This window comes from Alosa alosa, chromosome 22 (assembly GCF_017589495.1).
Source record: "Alosa alosa isolate M-15738 ecotype Scorff River chromosome 22, AALO_Geno_1.1, whole genome shotgun sequence".
NCBI classification, from domain to species: Eukaryota; Metazoa; Chordata; class Actinopteri; order Clupeiformes; family Clupeidae; genus Alosa; species Alosa alosa.
In genome coordinates this window covers 27,094,262-27,112,758 of record NC_063210.1, presented here as the reverse complement: position 1 = coordinate 27,112,758, position 18,497 = coordinate 27,094,262, and the positions used below count along the sequence as shown (strand labels likewise).

At 44.0% G+C, this 18,497-nt stretch overlaps 1 protein-coding gene across 1 annotated transcript; it reads right to left on the bottom strand.

The window, feature by feature from the left end:
- Positions 1–6,752: 6,752 nt before the first annotated feature.
- Positions 6,753–18,479, bottom strand: fbxw9 (F-box and WD repeat domain containing 9). Its single transcript, XM_048232775.1, has 8 exons — positions 17,527–18,479; positions 17,223–17,367; positions 16,442–16,654; positions 15,559–16,048; positions 15,301–15,449; positions 8,496–8,699; positions 8,344–8,409; positions 6,753–7,665 (listed from the first exon to the last, which is right to left on the bottom strand). Exons 1-8 carry the CDS (start codon positions 17,634–17,636, stop codon positions 7,591–7,593), a joined length of 1,452 nt encoding a protein of 483 aa, XP_048088732.1. The 5' UTR covers positions 17,637–18,479; the 3' UTR covers positions 6,753–7,590.
- Between the last annotated feature and the right edge of the window lie 18 nt (positions 18,480–18,497).

The following is an 18,497-nucleotide window of genomic DNA, read 5'->3' as shown; positions in this document are numbered from 1 at the left end:
AGGTGTCATTGTTTGATACTTCACACACACGTGCTTTTAATTTCACAGACTACAACTACCAAGCTGTAATCAAAGCACATCGATTCCCCTCTCACACCCTGCACGCACTTAAAAACAAAATAAACAGGCGCCTCAGTCTCACGCATGTATAGGCAAAACTGCATCAGACCGTGTAACGTTGGTAAATCTTCCATTGCACAGAATGATTTTGTAGCACGTGCAATAAATGACAGTCGAAAGATACAAACAGTGCTGCTATACATTTGTTTGGTATAACCGCATTTATAGTTTTCTACAAATGCAATAAATCAAATGCCTCCATCACTCAACCAACGCTTAACGGTAACATTACCTAGGTCCTTATTGATATTACAAGATTAACGCATTCCTGCAGTAAAACCAAGCATGTCCGATAAACATCCTCAGATTTATTTCGCTTCAAGAAGAAATGGGAATTACACTTCATGTGAACATCGCCCTATCCTTATTAGATGTTCGCTATGTAAATTACAGTCCTTGTATGAAGCGCCCATTGTTTTTCCAACCCCTTTTAACTTCCAACAAAATTACGCCTCACTGCAACGATGCGCATCTAGTGGACAAACGACTACTTCGCCAATACTGAAAAATGCAGCCATGATGATGATGATGAATATTTATTTTGGCTTTCTTTTTAATCCTACTGATTTTCATTTTTTACCGGGGGGCAAATCACAAATGAGTGATTATGAGCCAGGTTTATGTGGGCCCTTGAGACCAACATACCATAAAAGATTCACAGAGAACTGTGTTCGCCCTACCCTCCTTTCGGGGTCCAGTCCAGCGGGGGCTGCAGATGAAAACAAAAATGACGGTTCCATGCTATCCATATGGGGGTACATGCTCACCAAGTTTTGTGTACCCCGGTCTTTCAGTGTCCCGAATCCTTGTTGGTGTAATGCCACTAAATGTACACATAAATTATTTTATTGTAAGGCCCCCATGAACGAAAGTACACAAAACTTGGCATGCATTCAGAGGGTGTCATAATGATCCTACACTTTTAATTTTGTGCAGTTTTGACCTTGTCAGCCAGAGATATTGAGATGAAAACACCTAATTTTATGCTTTTAATTTTTAACTAGGTGGCGCTTATACATGAAATAAGTGGTAATGGGATGGGTTGACATGCCCCTTAAGACCAACATACAAAAAAAAAGGTGGACCTCCTAGGCCCTACGGTTCTCGAGATATTCACAGAAAACTGTCTCCGGCCACCTACAGGCCAGTTGGTGTATAGTAACATAAATTAATTTATTGTGTGGCCCCCATGAACGGAATTCCACAAAACTTGGCGTGCATACAGAGGGTGTCATAATGATCCTACACTTCCAATTTCGTGCAGTTTTGACTATGTTAGGTCACAGATACCTTCAATTACACCACCTCATTTTTACTTTTTGTGTTTAACTAGGTGGCGCTATACATGAAATGAGTGGTTATGGAATGCGCTGACATGGCCCCTTGAGATCAACATACAAAAAATAATGGTCCTCCTAAACCTTACGGTTCTCGAGATATTCACAGAAAACTGTGTCTGCCCTACCCTCCTTTCGGGGTGCAGTCCAGCGTGGGGCTACAGATCAAAACGAAAAACGATGGTTCCATGCTATCCATATGGGGTTACATGCCCACCAAGTTTTGTCTACCCCGGTCTTTCAGTGTCCCGGAATCATTGACGGAAATTTGGACATGAAAAAAAAAAAAAAAAAAAAAAAAAAAAAAAAAAAAAAAAAAAAAAAAAAAAAAAAAAAAAAAAAAATGACTAAACCTATATGACCGCCGCTTCGCTGCGCGGCGGTCATAATAATTAAACAAGACTTTTCATGCAATTTCTGAAATGATTGTACATCATTTGCTTTTGTTTTGACTTATTCTATATCCAAAGTACATTCTCTGCTGTTTGTGTGTGTGTGTGTGTAGTATAGTTAAGGACATGCCTACTGTGGAAGCCAGAAAGACTAGAGAGGTGACAGAACATGAGTAGGACACAATAAATGAAATAAAAGAAGAGATCAGTTTCTTTATTGGACAACACAACAGTGTGTATGTTGCTTGCAGTGGTCATCAGCTGGATGTGTAACCTATCCTTTAAAACTCAGCCTGTGGTCATTTCTGTTGTGTGACTATTTTGTAGCTCTACATATTTTTGTAAATAAATTCATATTTCTATACCATAGCTCTTGTGTGGTCCCCCAATTGTGTTACAGTTGTTGAGACAAACTGGGTAAATAGGGTCTGGAATATTGCCTGGCCTTGGGTGTGTGTGTGTGTGTGTCCCACACACACACACACACAAACACACCACTACTATCACCACACACACACACACACACACACACACACCCACCCAGAGTACAAAGATTACGAATACCTATGATCCCAGGGTTACTTGCATGACAGAAGTGTAAATACAAGATTGAACTAGGTAAGTCTTTGGCGTAGCCTCCGTCAGCAGTGCAGGCGTAGCCTCCGTCAGCAGTCCAGGTGTTGCAGAGCACTGGAGGTCACCAAACATAGTGAGGGGTCGCAAAATGATTTTTTAATTCAGAAGATCTGAATTAAAGACATTTTTCCTAAAGGTTTTTAGACCAACCTGTTTTAAAAACTGGGATATTCACTAGCCCTAGATACCAATTCACAGTGTTTCCATAATGTTCCTCAGAAAGTGGATACACTTTTTCGGGTAGACACAATGCGCTTAAAGTGACAGTGCACCATTTATAAATTAGTTAAACAGAATCAACTTCAAGAAATCAAGTATTTCTTTAGAAATTAATATTTTAAAACCAAATTACTGTCGTTATTATCATTTAAATAATAAGTGTTTTACTTCAGAAATATACACTTGTTGTGGTAACTCATGAATTTGGTGATTTATTTTGTATTTAATATGCCCTTTAAAAGGAACACGCCACCCAATGTCAGTAGTAATATATGTTCTTACCTTAACTGAGTCATACCTCTCCCGTGTCGGTACGTGCACTCAAATGCTCTGGTGCGCGGCGCGAATGTGTTAGCATGTTGCTATGCTAGCGGGCTCAGACGTAGCCAGGCGTAGAAGTAATCAAAAACATCCAAGTTTTCCCGACTTAAATACAGTTGCACGAGTAGTTAATAAAAATGTGTACGGTCACACAAAAGAAACTTGGCGATTTTCCAAGCAAATAAACAGGAGAACTACAATGTGTGGTGCAATAGCACTTGGGAGCACTTCGACCTAGCGTAGTAATATTGTTAACACCTAATTGTAGATCCTATCCACCACAGAGTTTAGAATCTATGCTTGATCGACCCCTCAGCCTCCCCCTCCCCTCTGAGCGAGAGAGAGGCACACACACTAGAGATGCGCTGATGGGCTATTATTTCATCATATTATTTCATATTATTATTTGCATAGCAAAACTTATCCATCCGCACCAAAGTTTTTTGACCAATTTTCAAAACCACACCCGCCCGCCATCCGCTGGTTGTTTTAATGTATATGGGTGATGCGGCGCTGCTGACGTGAGGCTAGAAAGCTCTTGCCTGTTCTAGAAAGACTGATCCAATGCAGCAAATATATTAAAAGGCTAAAGTCCTACATTGGCTATGTTGTAGCTTATACCCCAACATATCAGCAGCAAACTCAGTCTCTGTCTCGCAAAACAGTCTCCAAATAAAACGCACATCGGTCTGTCTATTCTGCCAGCTTGTGCCAATATATCGTCCAAAATGCTTGTTTGCTTTGCATTTTCCACATTTTTAGCTAAATTTTCATGTACCACATCAGCATTTTTGTTCAGTGAATCTTTTGTAAATTGCTTTACAATAGCGTCGGGCCCTTGTCAGCAGCCTTCGGCTTGCCTCTTGCCACTATTCACTCCTTCGTCTTCCGATGTCATTTCTGAGTCATCTACGAGATGTTTACACACACACACACACATTCACCTCCGTAAATAGAACCAACTTGACGTTGAATTCAACATGTGCTATATCCTAGATGAGACTGCCTGGGTTATTTTGTTTTGATATTATATATAAAACACATAGTTTAAAGATAGATAAAACACATTTTTTTCAACTACTCGTGCAACTGTATTTAAGTCGGGAAAACGTGGATGTTTTTGATTACTTCTACGCCTGGCTACGTCTGAGCCCGCTAGCATAGCAACATGCTAACACATTCGCACCGTGCCCCAGAGCGTTTGAGTGCACGTACCGACACGGGAGAGATATGACTCACCTTGTGAAAGTTAAGGTAAGAACATATATTACTACTGACATGGGGTGGCGTGTTCCTTTAAGAAGCTTTAGTCTTTAGGGGGAAAATATTATTTTTAATTGTGATTAATCTAGATTAATACATTTCAAAATATGAGATTAATTTGTTTTTTTAAATTGTTTGACAGCCCTAGTTTCCACAATTTGATTATAATTTCTACACTTGCTTGAAAAAATAGATTTTGTTGTAGTTCTCTAGAATGTCTAGCTGATAACCAAAGCCATGATCCAGGTGTATCTCCCTGCTCTTTTTACCAGGAGAGCTACAGGGATATAGCGGAACACAGGAGGCCACAAACCCACAGACCAATCGGCCCTGTGCACACTTCCAGAGGAACCCAGTTGAACCAGCATCATGGAACAGAGACGGAGATCCAGCCAACATCATACCTCTTCCCTCTCTATCTCTCTCTCTTGTTCTCCCTCTCCCTTACTCCCATCCTCTCTTTTTCTCCCTCTCTCTCCCATCCTTTCATCCTTGTTGTTTCCATGGGTAAGAACAATGTTTTAACATAAAAGTTGCTGGAAATATATGAATTATATGTACATATAAAAAAGACAAAATAACTAAAATAAAATCATGATCAAAGAAAAGGCAAAAGCGGTGTTTTCCTTCATTTAACGGCAACTGCTGTACTGTACACCTCTGATTGTATGTTAATAGAATGACAGACACAGTTTAAGTAAAAGTAAAACTGACGAGGACACAGAAGATTGAGAGTAGAAAGTGCTGCGGATCAAACCATCTGTATAATTCTTTAACTCTCCGTTCTACTGTAACTTTGATTGTGAGTCAGATTGTTACTTTGTTCCACCATTAGGGAACTGCAAACAAGAACACTATGGATTGCCGCCAGATGATGGTAATGGTGCCATTTAATTAGTGGTGCCATATTGCCATATAATTAGTGCCATATTGCCATATAATTAGTGGTGCCATATTGCCAGATGATGGTCTTTTAACATGAGTCTTCATAACAGCGGTTAAATAAATGGGTGCAGGCCCAGAAGTCACTATGTAGGCGGCCATTTGTGACTTAAATTTTATTACTCTACTAAGTAGTACCAGTAAAACCCCTAAGTGCTATGTTATTACTCTATGAAGTAGTACCAGTAGAACCCCTAAGTGCTATGTTATTACTCTACTAAGTAGTACCAGTAAAACCCCTAAGTGCTATGTTATTACTCTATGAAGTAGTACCAGTAGAACCCCTAAGTGCTATGTTATTACTCTATGAAGTAGTACCAGTAGAACCCCTAAGTGCTGTTATTACTCTATGAAGTAGTACCAGTAGAACCCCTAAGTGCTATGTTATTACTCTATGAAGTAGTACCAGTAGAACCCCTAAGTGCTATGGTAATCAGAACACCTACTAGAATCAACTGCTCTCGGAAACAAAACAGTCAGCAAGCGAGACAGCTAACAGAAATCTTTACATTACTCATGTTATTTCTGCCATGCTTTCTGTTAAAGGCCGTAACATGCTTCTGTGTCAACTCCACGGCGTAGCTACGCTGTGTTGTGACCCTTTTATGGTTCTTGGGGTCAGTGAGATCTGCTTCACTTCACACTAACACACACAAATATCGGACAATGCCAAGGGTGCCCTCTAGTGGTCATGAGCACATGTGAATAATTTACAAATAAAAAGGTGGAATAATCAACATGCTAAAGGTTAATGCATCAGGGCTTAACATGGCTACACTGAGTAACCCCTCAGACTGTGTGTGGTTGCACCCAATGTAGAGAGAAGAGCCTCATCTTAGAATGATAGTGAATTTATTTAAAGAAACATCAGACATCGCACGTTTGACTCATTTTTACAAATGTAACATGAAAAACTTTGTTTCTGTATATATTAAATAAAAAAACAAAAGCAAATACAGAAAAGTAAAAAAGGTTATTTAATTGTGAATTTACTTTATATCACAATAAGTCCAGCCATCACAGAAATCCAGACATGGAGAATATCTACCCCAGTGCAGAGACTAAGGGGGGGGGGGGAGAGAGAAAGAAAGAGGTAGAGAGAGAGAGAAAGAGGGAGAGAGAGAGAGAAAGAGAGAGAGAGAGAGAGAGAGAGAAGAGAAAGAGAGGGAGAAAGAGAGAGAAAGAAAGAAAGAGAGGGAGAGAGAGACAGAGAGAGACGGCTTTGGCAATAATGTTGCTGAAACGTTTATACCAATAAAGCTTTCTTGAATTTAATTGAATTGAGAGACTTGGGGAGAAAGACAGACAGAGAGAGAGACTTAGAGAGAGAGAGAGAGGAAGAGAGGGAGGAGAGAGGGACTTAGAGAGAGAGAGGAAGAGAGGGAGGAGAGAGTGAGAGAGGGGGAGAGAGGGGGAGAGAGGGACTTAGAGAGAGAGAGAGAGGAAGAGAGGGAGGAGAGAGGAAGAGAGGGGGAGAGAGAGGAAGAGAGGGAGGAGAGAGTGAGAGAGGAAGAGAGGGGGAGAGAGTGAGAGAGGAAGAGAGGAAGAGAAGGAGGAGAGAGTGAGAGAGGAAGAGAGGGGGAGAGAGGGACAGAAAGACAGTGATGGAGGGAGAAAGAGTGTGAAAGAGAGGCAATGTCCTGAAGCTCACGTGAATGTGTAAATCTGCTTTAGAGTCGCCCCTTCAGCAGGTGCTGTTCTAAAGGCAGACAAATACACACACACACAAACACACACACACACACACACAGGCCCTGATGGCACAATTTCAGCTCATAAACCAGGAGATGAGGGCATGTGTGTGATCACTCCTTCATTTTAGCACGCACACACACACACACACACACACGAAAGAGCCTCAGTCATCAGGACAGTCTGGCCAGAAATAACCATAGGCGTGTGTACATTCCACATAGAACATATCATAAACCCATACGCACTATACATATAGCGCACACACACACACACACACAATGCTGTATATAACTCTGCTATTTATGGTCCTGGTCATGGTTAACATGCTCACACACTCACACACACACACACACACACACACTGCTGTATATGAATCTGCTATATATTAGACATATATGTGATATACATTGTACATGGACTGAACAGCAGTCTTCTCAGGAACATCATTAGTGTGTGTGCTCCTGCTCATGGTTAAAATGCTCACACTCTAACACACAAACACTCTCTTTCTCTCTCTCACACACACTGCAGGAAAGGTCACAAACACATACTCAATAATAGCAATGTGACACAAAAACTCACTCACACACACACACACACACACACACACACACGTCCATGTCATGTGAGCTCATGCTGTGGCTCCTGGTTAAGGGGTGGGTGGGTCACTGGGGGGGTCTCCACACTGCAACAGCCATGTTACCAGACGCCACGGCCAACACCCCCGCCTCCACACTCAGCTACAGAGAAGAGAAGAGATGAGATGAGATGAGATAGACATGTTAATATAGGGGCCTCCTCACTCAGCTACAGAGAAGAGATGAGATGAGATGAGATAGACATGTTAATATAGGGGCCTCCTCACTCAGCTACAGAGAAGAGAAGAGATGAGACAGACATGTTAATATAGGGGCCTCCTCACTCAGCTACAGAGAAGAGAAGAGATGAGATGAGATAGACATGTTAATATAGGGGCCTCCACACTCAGCTACAGAGAAGAGATGAGATGAGATGAGATAGACATGTTAATATCGGGGCCTCCACACTCAGCTACAGAGAAGAGAAGAGATGAGACAGACATGTTAATATAGGGGCCTCCACACTCAGCTACAGAGAAGAGAAGAGATGAGATGAGATAGACATGTTAATATAGGGGCCTCCACACTCAGCTACAGAGAAGAGAAGAGATGAGATGAGATAGACATGTTAATATAGGGGCCTCCACACTCAGCTACAGAGAGGGGAGAGAGAGAGAGAAAGGGGGGTAGATATTTTAATGGAGGGGAGAGAGGGGGGGAGGTATATACATTGTTAATTGAAATAGGCACATTTCATCTGTCCCTCTAAAAGTCAATAAAAACAACTCATTCCTCTACACACACACACACACACACCTAAAGCTATTTCCACAGACTCACCCCGTTCACTGGCGTTGGGTTCTGCAGTGTGCACACTGTCCTTGGGGGGGCGCTAGGGAGATGCACCTGCAGAGGAGACATGAACACGGGTGTCTAACAATCATCTGTGTGTGTGTGTGCGTGCGTGCATGTGTGCGTGCTTGTGTGTGTACCCGTATGGTGCGGTCTGATGAGCAGGTGTATAGACTCCCAGGTGAGTAGTGTATGCCGGTGACCAGGTGTGTGTGTCCCACATCGAACCGGCCGATTGGACGCAGGACTCCGTGCTGCAGGGAGAAGGTGTGTATCTGGCCCACGTTATCACCTGCCCACACCTCCTGACCACAGCAGGACATGGACAACAGGAACGAACCCAGCTGGGGGAGAGAGGGAGGAAGAGAGAGAGAGAGAGAGAGAGAGAGAGTGAGAGAGAGAGGGGGAAAGGAGAGAGGGAGGGAGAGATAGGGAGAGAGAGAGAGAGGGAGAGGAATGGAGGGAGAGAGAGAGGGAGAGAGAGGGCGAGAGAGAGAGAGAGAGGGAGAGAGAGAGGAGAGAGGGAGGGAGAGAGAGGGAGAGAGAGAGAGGAGAGGAAGGGAGGGAGAGAGAGAGAGGAGAGAGGGAGGGAGAGAGAGGGAGAGAGAGAGAGGGAGAGGAAGGGAGGGAGAGAGAGAAAAAGAACGAGAGAGTTATTGAGTTTGTGAGCTCTTTCTGTCTAATTCATAGGTGCCACCTACGTCACTATCAAATAGAACGCCGCCATATTTATGACCCATCTCGCCCAGTATGGCCGCCCACACTGCACACTTGAATGTGTGAGAGAGAGAGATATGTGGAGAAAATGTCAATTTGTTATTTGTTACCCCCAGATTTCTTTTGCCCCTTATTATCTGCCCCAGGCTTGCCCCAATTGGCTTTCCACGATATATACATCTACCTTAATAACCCCTCCCCGTACAGTGGGGATAGCTTGAAGGCATTCAAGAGTAGGGGAGAGCCTGGACGATTGAAACACGGGACGAATGAAACATTCCAGTTTTCTCTCCGAGTGTATAGGCTAATGATGATGGACAGACGTCCTTCGGTCAAAACATAGAGCATGTTAACCTTTTATCAGCCAAATATCTTCCTGCTATGTCATTGTATCACGGAGTTATAAACGAGTTTTGATGCGCAAAAGTAAACTTCATTAGCGGTTACATTTTTTTGATTATTAATGAGTTTTTTTTCATTTAAAGGTTTGACTTAATGCTTATTCAGTAGACCATTTAGTGTTCCCCACAATCTCAGACTTTCATATCGCATGCTTGTTTACATGGAAAGCAAAACAAGCTATAGTGACATATGTCTTTGTCGGATGAGGCTGTAACTCCATGTATTTAATTAAATGCACAAATATCTGTGTAAACAATCATTTATGGAGGTGAGACATAGAAAAACAGTTTTAGGAAGATGAAAATACATTTGGGCCCACCAGGCAGGGGGTCGAGTTTTCCCATGTTATCCTATGGAGACTGACGGCCGGTGGGTCGTTAAACCTACTAAATGGATGTGCAGTGGCCTAACCCACCTAAAAACCTAGTGAAACGACATTTTCAACAATATAGCCTAAACATGATATAAATGGGAAAGCTTACCGTTCTAGCTATAAACATGGCAGAATCATCCACAGGGCATGATATTTCAAAAACCGCTTCATACACGCTTCACGATGATGGCAATGTTATCAGACATGCAGAAGACGTATAGCCCTGCAACAATCTATCTAAAACTAGATGTACCGCATAGCGGTACAAAATATGACCGCCGCTCAGTCCTGTACATCCGTTCCGCGAAAATAAATCACACTTCAATTTGTCTCCATATTTTACTCCATCCCCACTCTTGAAACTTTTGTGTATGCTTGTTTGGCATGCCTGAGTGTGTGTGTGTCGGGCTGCACAGAAAGTAGCCTACTGGTGCTGAAAAGATGAATAGATTGTAGAATAGCCAAAGAAGATGTAGCATTGTTATAAAACCTTTAAAATCTCTAAACAATCACAAGTAGGGCAGTTCATCACAGTTCATCCATTGCAACTGGATTGATGAAAGGTCACTTACACCTGTAGGCTACATTGTATTTGGGAAAAGCAAAAGGTATCAGCATAATGTTATTTATTTATTTATTTTTATGTATTTATAAACAAAAACATCTCTGTCAGTTCCATGCCGTTTCAACAGCTATCAAAAACAAAGGTCATTTTGGATGAATGGATTTTTTGTGAATGTTTCTTCTTCTACATAAGATTTTAGTCATCTTTAGTTCATGTAATACTTTATTGTTAATGCACAAATTAAGTAACAGTAGTCTGAAACGCTATTGTTAATGCACAAATTAAGTAACAGTAGTCTGAAACGAAATGCTGTTTTACATCTAACCAGTGGTGCAAATAACTGACATGTCCAAATGGGCCTTGATGAAATGCGCCGCTAGACTGTTCATACACATTTTAACGGGCCAAAGTTGAAGAGCTTTTGTCCGCAAATATAGGCTGATTCATGTTCCCTTGCATTGTGTAACTGAGGTCCATGGCTAGTCTGGCTTTCATCAGACCAAGCTCAATCTTTTAAGAAATCAAAAAAATAAATAGCGGGCAGATCAGGCTGGGTTCACCCAGCCTAGTCCATAGGCACCGATATTGTTTAATTTTCCGATTGAGATATACACGCTGGCTATTCTAAATGCAAAAATGCATCAGGGAGTTATGACAAAACGGTAACTAACAAACTAGATCCTAATAGAAAGCTGTTAGCTTCCCTAAGCTACAGGTAGGATTAGGCTATAAGGTAGGCCTATTTACAACATAAATTGTCAATAGGCTATGCTGGCTTACACAAATAAAATCTCCTTTGAAAACCAATGGTTTACGCCTTACAGTATCAAGCGGACTTAAACTGCCATATCGTGGCGAAAAGTTGTAATAACATTCACGCAGCTCCATGAGTCAAGGAAAGCGCGAATGAAGTAGGCCTAGCCACTTCTAAATGGGACCCACTACACAGTAGCTTAAGGTGTGTTGCTAAAGCAGCCATAATGAAATTAAGGTGTCATTGTTTGGATACTTCACACACACGTGCTTTTTAATTTCAGACTACAACTACCAAGCTGGAATCAAAGCACATCGATTCCCCTCTCACACCCTGCACGCACTTAAAACAAAATAAACAGGCGTCTCAGGCTACCTGTAATAAAATGTGTAAATGTTTTAAATCCTCTTTTACTTTTACTTTTTTCTAACTGTAATAAAATGTGTAGATGTTGTAATAACATGTGTAGGTGTTGTGACTAACTGTAAATGAGTATCTGTACTGAGACTGAGACATCTCTGTCCTGTGCAAAGCTGCAGGACACCATCTCCCCTCATGTATAGGCAAAACTGTATCAGACCGGTGTAACGTTGGTAAATCTTCCATTGCACAGAATGATTTTGTAGCACGTGCAATAAATGACAGTCGAAAAGATACAAACAGTGCTGCTATCAATTTGTTTATATAACCGCATTTTATAGTTTTCTACAAATGCAATCAATAAAATGGGCCTCCATCACTCAACCAACGCTTAACGGTAACATTACCTAGGTCCTTATTACAAGATTAACGCATCCTGCAGTAAAACCAAGCATGTCCGATAAACATCCTCAGATTTATTTCGCTTCAAGAAGAAATGGGAATTACACTTTCATGTGAACATCGCCCCCATCCTTATTAGATGTTCACTCGCGGTAAATTACAGTCCTTGTAGGAAGGCCCATTGTTTTTCCAACCCACTTTTAACTTCCAACAAAATTACGCCTCACTGCAACGATCGCGCCATCTAGTGGACAAACGACTACTTATCGCCAATACAGAAAATGCAGCCATGATGATGATGAATATTTATTTTGGCTTTCTTTAATCCTACTGAATTTGTAATTATGTATCGGCCGCTCTAATACCGATAGTATGTGGGTGCCTGTGTGTGTGCATGTGTATATGTGTGCACCGCCATTTACAGGCCAATGAGTGTACAGTCACTAAATGTACACATAACCTAATTTTTTTTAGACCCCCATGGATGAAATTCTACTGAAAACTGGGCATACCCCAGAGAATGCCAGGTCAATCATACACATAAAATTTGGTGCAGTTCTGAACATCTTAACTGAAGATAGGGGCGATTAAAGCAGAATAATATTGCATTTTCATTTTTACCGGGGTGGGGTGCAAATCACAAATGAGTGATTATGAGCCAGGTTGATGTGGGCCCTTGAGACCAACATACCATAAAGATTCTTCATCCTCAGTGCCACGGTTCAGGTAGTTATTTAGGAAAAACTGTTTTTTTTGCGGTTCGGGGGCCCAGCACGGGGGGGGGTTGTGGTGTTGGTCCCGGGACCTAAATGAAATTTTTCCGTAAAGTCTAGTGGGGCTACATACCCACCAAATTTCATGTACCCCGTGGTTCGGTGTCCCGGTATCAATGACCAAAAATTCAGGAAGTAGATGACGGAAAAATTTTGAATTGTGTGCATGTATGCGTACAAGTTTATGTTTATGTGTGTGTGTGTGTGTGTGTGTGTGTGTGTATGTATGGTGTGTGTGTGTGTATGCGCGTGCTTGTGTGTTTGCCTGCGTATGTGTGTTTTGTGCATGTGCATGCATGCGTACATATGTCTACTGTGTGAGTATGTGTCATAATGATGATTACTGTAAATGTATGTGTGTGCGTGTGTATCTGTTTATGCACATGTGTGCACATGGAATGGGTTAACATGACCCTGGAGGCAAACATACAGAAAAAATTGGTCATCCTAGGCCCTACAGTTCTCAAGATATTCACAGAGAACTGTGTCTGCCCTACCCTCCTTTTCGGGGTCCAGTCCAGCCGGGGGGCTACAGATCAAAACGAAGAATGACGGTTCCATGCTATCCATGTGGGGTACATGCCCACCAAGTTTTGTGTACCCGGTCTTTCAGTGTCCCGGAATCCTTGTTGGTGTATGGCCACTAAATGTACACATAAATTATTTTATTGTAAGGCCCCCATAAACGAAAAGTACACAAAACTTGGCATGCATTCGAGGGTGTCATAATGATCCTACACTTTTAATTTCGTGCAGTTTTGACCTTGTCAGCCAGAGATATTGTGATGAAAAACACCTAATTTTTTGCTTTTAATTTTTAACTAGGTGGCTTATACATGAAATAAGTGGTAATGGGATGGGTTGACATGCCCCCTTAAGACCAACATACATAAAAAGGTGGACCTCCTAGGCCCCACGGTTCTCGAGATATTCACAGAAAAACTGTCTCCAGCCACCTACAGGCCAGTTGGTGTATAGTAACATAAATTAATTTATTGTGTGGCCCCCATGAACGGAATTCCACAAAACTTGGCATGCATACAGAGGGTGTCATAATGATCCTACACTTCCAATTTCGTGCAGTTCTGACTATGTTAGGTCACAGATACCTTCAATTACAACACCTCATTTTTACTTTTTGTGTTTAACTAGGTGGCGCTTATACATGAAATGAGTGGTTATGGAATGGGTTGACATGGCCCCTTGAGATCAACATACAAAAAAAAAAAATGGTCCTCCTCAAACCCTACGGTTTTCGAGATATTCACAGAAAACTGTGTCTGCCCTACCCTCCTTTCGGGGTCCAGTCCAGCGGGGGCTACAGATCAAAACGAAAACGATGGTTCCATGCTATCCATGTGGGGTTACATGCCCACCAAGTTTCGTGTACCCCGGTCTTTCAGTGTCCCGGGAATCATTGACGGAAATTTGGGCATCGCGAAAAAAAAAAAAAAAAAAAAAAAATCTGACTAAACCTATAATGACCGCCGCTTCAGCGGGCGGTCATAATAACACCTATTGGGAGTAGCCTACCATTCATGATATGTAGTAAAAATGTTGAAGTTCTGGGACCTTTACATCGCTTAAACTGTATGTTCATTCGTCCCCTTATGTTGTTTCAACTGTCCCGACCAGAAGGGACGAATGACACACGCACGTCCCACTTTCACTGTAGCCTAATAATTCCTGAATGCTTTTGTTTACGTTTAATTAAAGTGTTTCAACTGTCCCGGCTCTCACCTACTGATGCCTATCAATATGCTGTGTGACTGGATGGGTCAAAAACGTGAAAGTGCGGCACCTGGCCACCAAGGATTTATATTTAATCATGGGAAACGTAAGTATTATGTAAAAACAATTCAAATATATGATTTTGGTGGTAGTTTACTCTGACTAGGTACATGTAGTAGCGAGTTGTTAGCTAAGTGGCTAACAGCTAGCAAGCTACCACTCATTTTAGTGTCATTTAGCTCACAGCTAGCTGTCATTAATCTGAATAATGTTCTTTAATGTAAGATGTGTTTATACGTATTTTATACAGTCCATGGTTTATACTCATTGAAAGAACATGAAGGGAAGGGAAACGAGGCGATTGTGACTTTATGGGAGCAGTTTGTGGTGGGTTATCAGCTGTTAGCTGTCGTGTGACCACTGAGCGGCTAAGTGGCGCAAATCGGTCGTAAAGATGGCGGCGCAAAGCTACAGTGACGTCATGTGACACAAACGAATAAGACTTCTCTACTTTTAAGTTTAGGTTTTTGAACATTCTAAGTTCCGCAACAATTGAAGGTTCTAAAATTCTATGTTGAATTCAATGAACCCAGATATTCTTTAGAACGTTTGTTTCCCAACATTCCCGTCACAACCGGTGTGACGGTAATCCTTTAAGGGTTAACCTGAGACATCATCTACAGGTAGCAGTTAAATACTCAGTTTGTGCTACACTTTGCTGACTGGGAGCGTGCGTGTGTGTTTACGTTAAGATATAGCGCTTGTGAGAGTGTGTGTATTGTTTAGTTTAGCTGTCATACAGGGCGATGGTGTTGTCTTTTCCTCCAGAGATGCTGCAGCGTTTGTTCGTGCATGCGTGCGTGCTTACCGTGACCTTGTTGAGTAGTTTAGCGGCGCGTCTATCGTACAGGGCGATGGTGTTGTCTTTTCCTCCAGAGATGATGTAGCGCTCGTTAGCCTCCATGCTCAACACCGCACTGTTGTGGAGCTGCAGAGTCTTCACCAGGGGCTGTGATGCTAGATCACACACACACACACACACACTTTAAGATGAGGTCATCACAGACTCCATAGCACAAAATGAGTTGACAAAAAAGCTAATGATCGTACACACACGCACACACACCTCTGTGGTCGTAGACTCTGATCTTCTTGTCGTGAGAGCCGGCGAGCAGCGCGTCCGGTTGCCATGAGAGACAGATGACGGGCGCGCGGCCGGTGATCACTCCCCTGGGCGCTCCGCTGGCGGCGAGGTCCCAGAGCCGTATGGTGCTGTCGAACGCGCCGGATGCCAGTAGCCCCTCGCGCTGTGCCAGGCACCACACCCACCCGCTGTGGGCCCCCGCCCCACCCGACGCTCCCAGCGTGTGCAGCAAACGACCCCGCGAGCCCCCTGACCCCGACCCTGACCCCACCCTTGACCCCGACCCCAACCCTGACCCCTCGGGCTCGGCCCGCAGGTCCCACAGGTTGACATTGCGGTCGCGAGATCCCGCGGGCGCCCCTGGCCCCCTCAACAGCAGCACGGGAGGATCGCCGGGCATGTGCCCTGGGCAGGAGCGCCCAGAGGGCAGTGAGTCCTCCTCCTCCTCATGCACCTCCTCTCGCCGCTCCACCTCCATCTCCACCACGTCTCTCTCCTCCACTCCTCCTCCTCCTCCCTCAGGCTGCCTCCTCACCTCCTCCTCTCCTCTCTGTGCCTCCACTCCTGCTCTTCCTCCCTGCTCCTCCTGCTGGCGTCTCTCCTCTCCTGCTCTCTCCTCCACTCCTCCTCCTCCTTCAGGCTGCCTCCTCACCTCCTCCTCTCCTCTCTGTGCCTCCACTCCTGCTCTTTCCTCTCCTGCTGCTCCTTCAGGCTGCCTCCTTCCCTCCTCCTCTCCTCTCTGTTGTTCCTCCTCCTCTTCTTCTCCTCCTCTCCTCTCCTCTGCAGCCTGCACCTCCTCCTCCTCCCTCGCTCCCTCCCGCCCCTCCGGCACATTCCTCTCTCCTCCTCCTGCGCCTCCTCCTCCTCCTCCTCCTCCTCTCTCCTCCTCCGTGGTGCTCCCCCGCTCCCCCAGGCTGCTCCAGAGGCCGAGGAGCTGCTCCATCTCCAGGCAGGCCGCTGCCCAGTCCAGCTGGTCCCTGGGCCCCACGGGGAAGGAGGCCGCGCCCCCCACCAGGCGCTGGGCTCTGTGTTGCCACGCCGACGCGTCCTCGCCAACCTCACCTAGCACACGGCACACCTGGGGAGAGGGGGAGAGAGAGGGAGGGAGAGAGAGAGAGCTGTTTAAAACGACATCATCAACCTCACTCAGCACGCCTTCGCTACTGGACCATTTTTTATGCTCAAGAGCCAACTCGGTCTTTCTGTGGCCTGTCGGTCAGGAAGTCAAGGATCCAACTGCACAGGGAGGAACTGATGTTCAGGTCTCTCAGTTTCATGAGTCTGGATGGAACTATGATGTGAAAAGCAGAGCTGTAGTCGATGAAGAGCACCCGTACATAGGTGTTTTTCTTATCCAGGTGAGAGAGAGCAGTGTTCAAAGCAAAAGCTATCGCATCGTCTGTGGACCTGTTTGGCCTATAGGCAAACTGGAGTGGATCTCATGTAGAAGACAGGGAGGATGTAATATGATCTAGAACTAACTGCTCAACCCACTTCATGACAACAGAGGTGATAGCAACTGAGAGAGACCTGTTTAGAATGTCATAACAACGCTGCATCCCAGCGCTAAGGCCACAAGGCTTTCATTAACTGTACCACACTGCCATCCTGTCGCTGCGGCAACCTCCAGTGACTGCGATTCTCACCTGTGGCAGGACGTTGATGATGCACTGGGCAGGTAAGTGGGAGGCAATCCGGGTCACCATCTCCCATGGCAACGAGAGTAAACCAATCCCATCACTGCAAGGAGAGGGACTCTCGGGCCTGGAGCACCCAGAGCCCACACACAGCCTACAGAACACACACACACACACACACGGATTGGCAAACGCCATAGCGTACAGGAAAACATACATTACATTTCAGCGTCCCACAGTAGCCCATCCTTCATTAAAACTAAAGTGTATACCAAATCTAACTACTGAATACTAAGTAGAGGTACATCCTTACCGCATCTGATCCAGATGAGCGATGCCATCGCTATCTGACTCCCCGGCGCTGGATGCCGTCTCCCGGCCACCACTACTCCCCGTCTCGCCTTTACCCTCGATCTCCTCCATCACCGAGTTATCAACCCGCGATAATCCCAATACCAACCCAGCACGTCTCGTTACAGACTCGACGGTGCTTTCTTCCTATTTCAGCTTAGAATAAAGAAATGAGCTAAGTTAACTACATTTCTACCCCAAAGCGGTTCCACGTAGCTCGAGCAAAGTCCAAAACAGCTGACATAAAAACAATGGAAGCCAACCACCTGCTTAAACGGTTAACGCTATCCTTATCTTTAAAAAAAGACGACACCCCAGTTTGTTTACCCCTTACCTTCGAGTCGGGGCACCTCCCTTGTTTGTGCCGACCTTGCATGCAGTATTTGATGGTCATATCATAATGCAAGTTAGGCTTACTGGAACACGCTATCCGTCTTAGGCGTACAAAACAAACTATTTAGTGACAGTAAAGTCCTGTCAGGTTTGATTGCATACCCCGCCTCGCCTATTATTGCCTGTCGACTGTAAGTTACGCGGCTAACTGTTAGCTTGCTAGAAATGTATCCCTTTCACGGGATTTTTAATAACGCCATCTATATTGTCAGCCACATTATATCCAAGCAGATAGTAACTTAAAGATAAAGGTGGTATTTTAGTTTAATGTTCCTTTGTCTTTTGTTTGTACTTAGAACATGAAGTTGGTAATAACAGTTGACTCATTCAAACTATTGTTTATGTCACGCATGTCATGACGCAATCAATCCGCGACTTTAAAGGTTCAAGAAGTGTTCATTTCAGACTAGACGTTACGTATCTAGAAAAGAGCAAAACCGCATTAACTCGCTAAAATACGAGCAGCAGAAGGCTATAGACGAACTATGCATATTAAGGCTGTTCTTGATGGCAAGGACGGAGTACCCACAGGGCAACCTT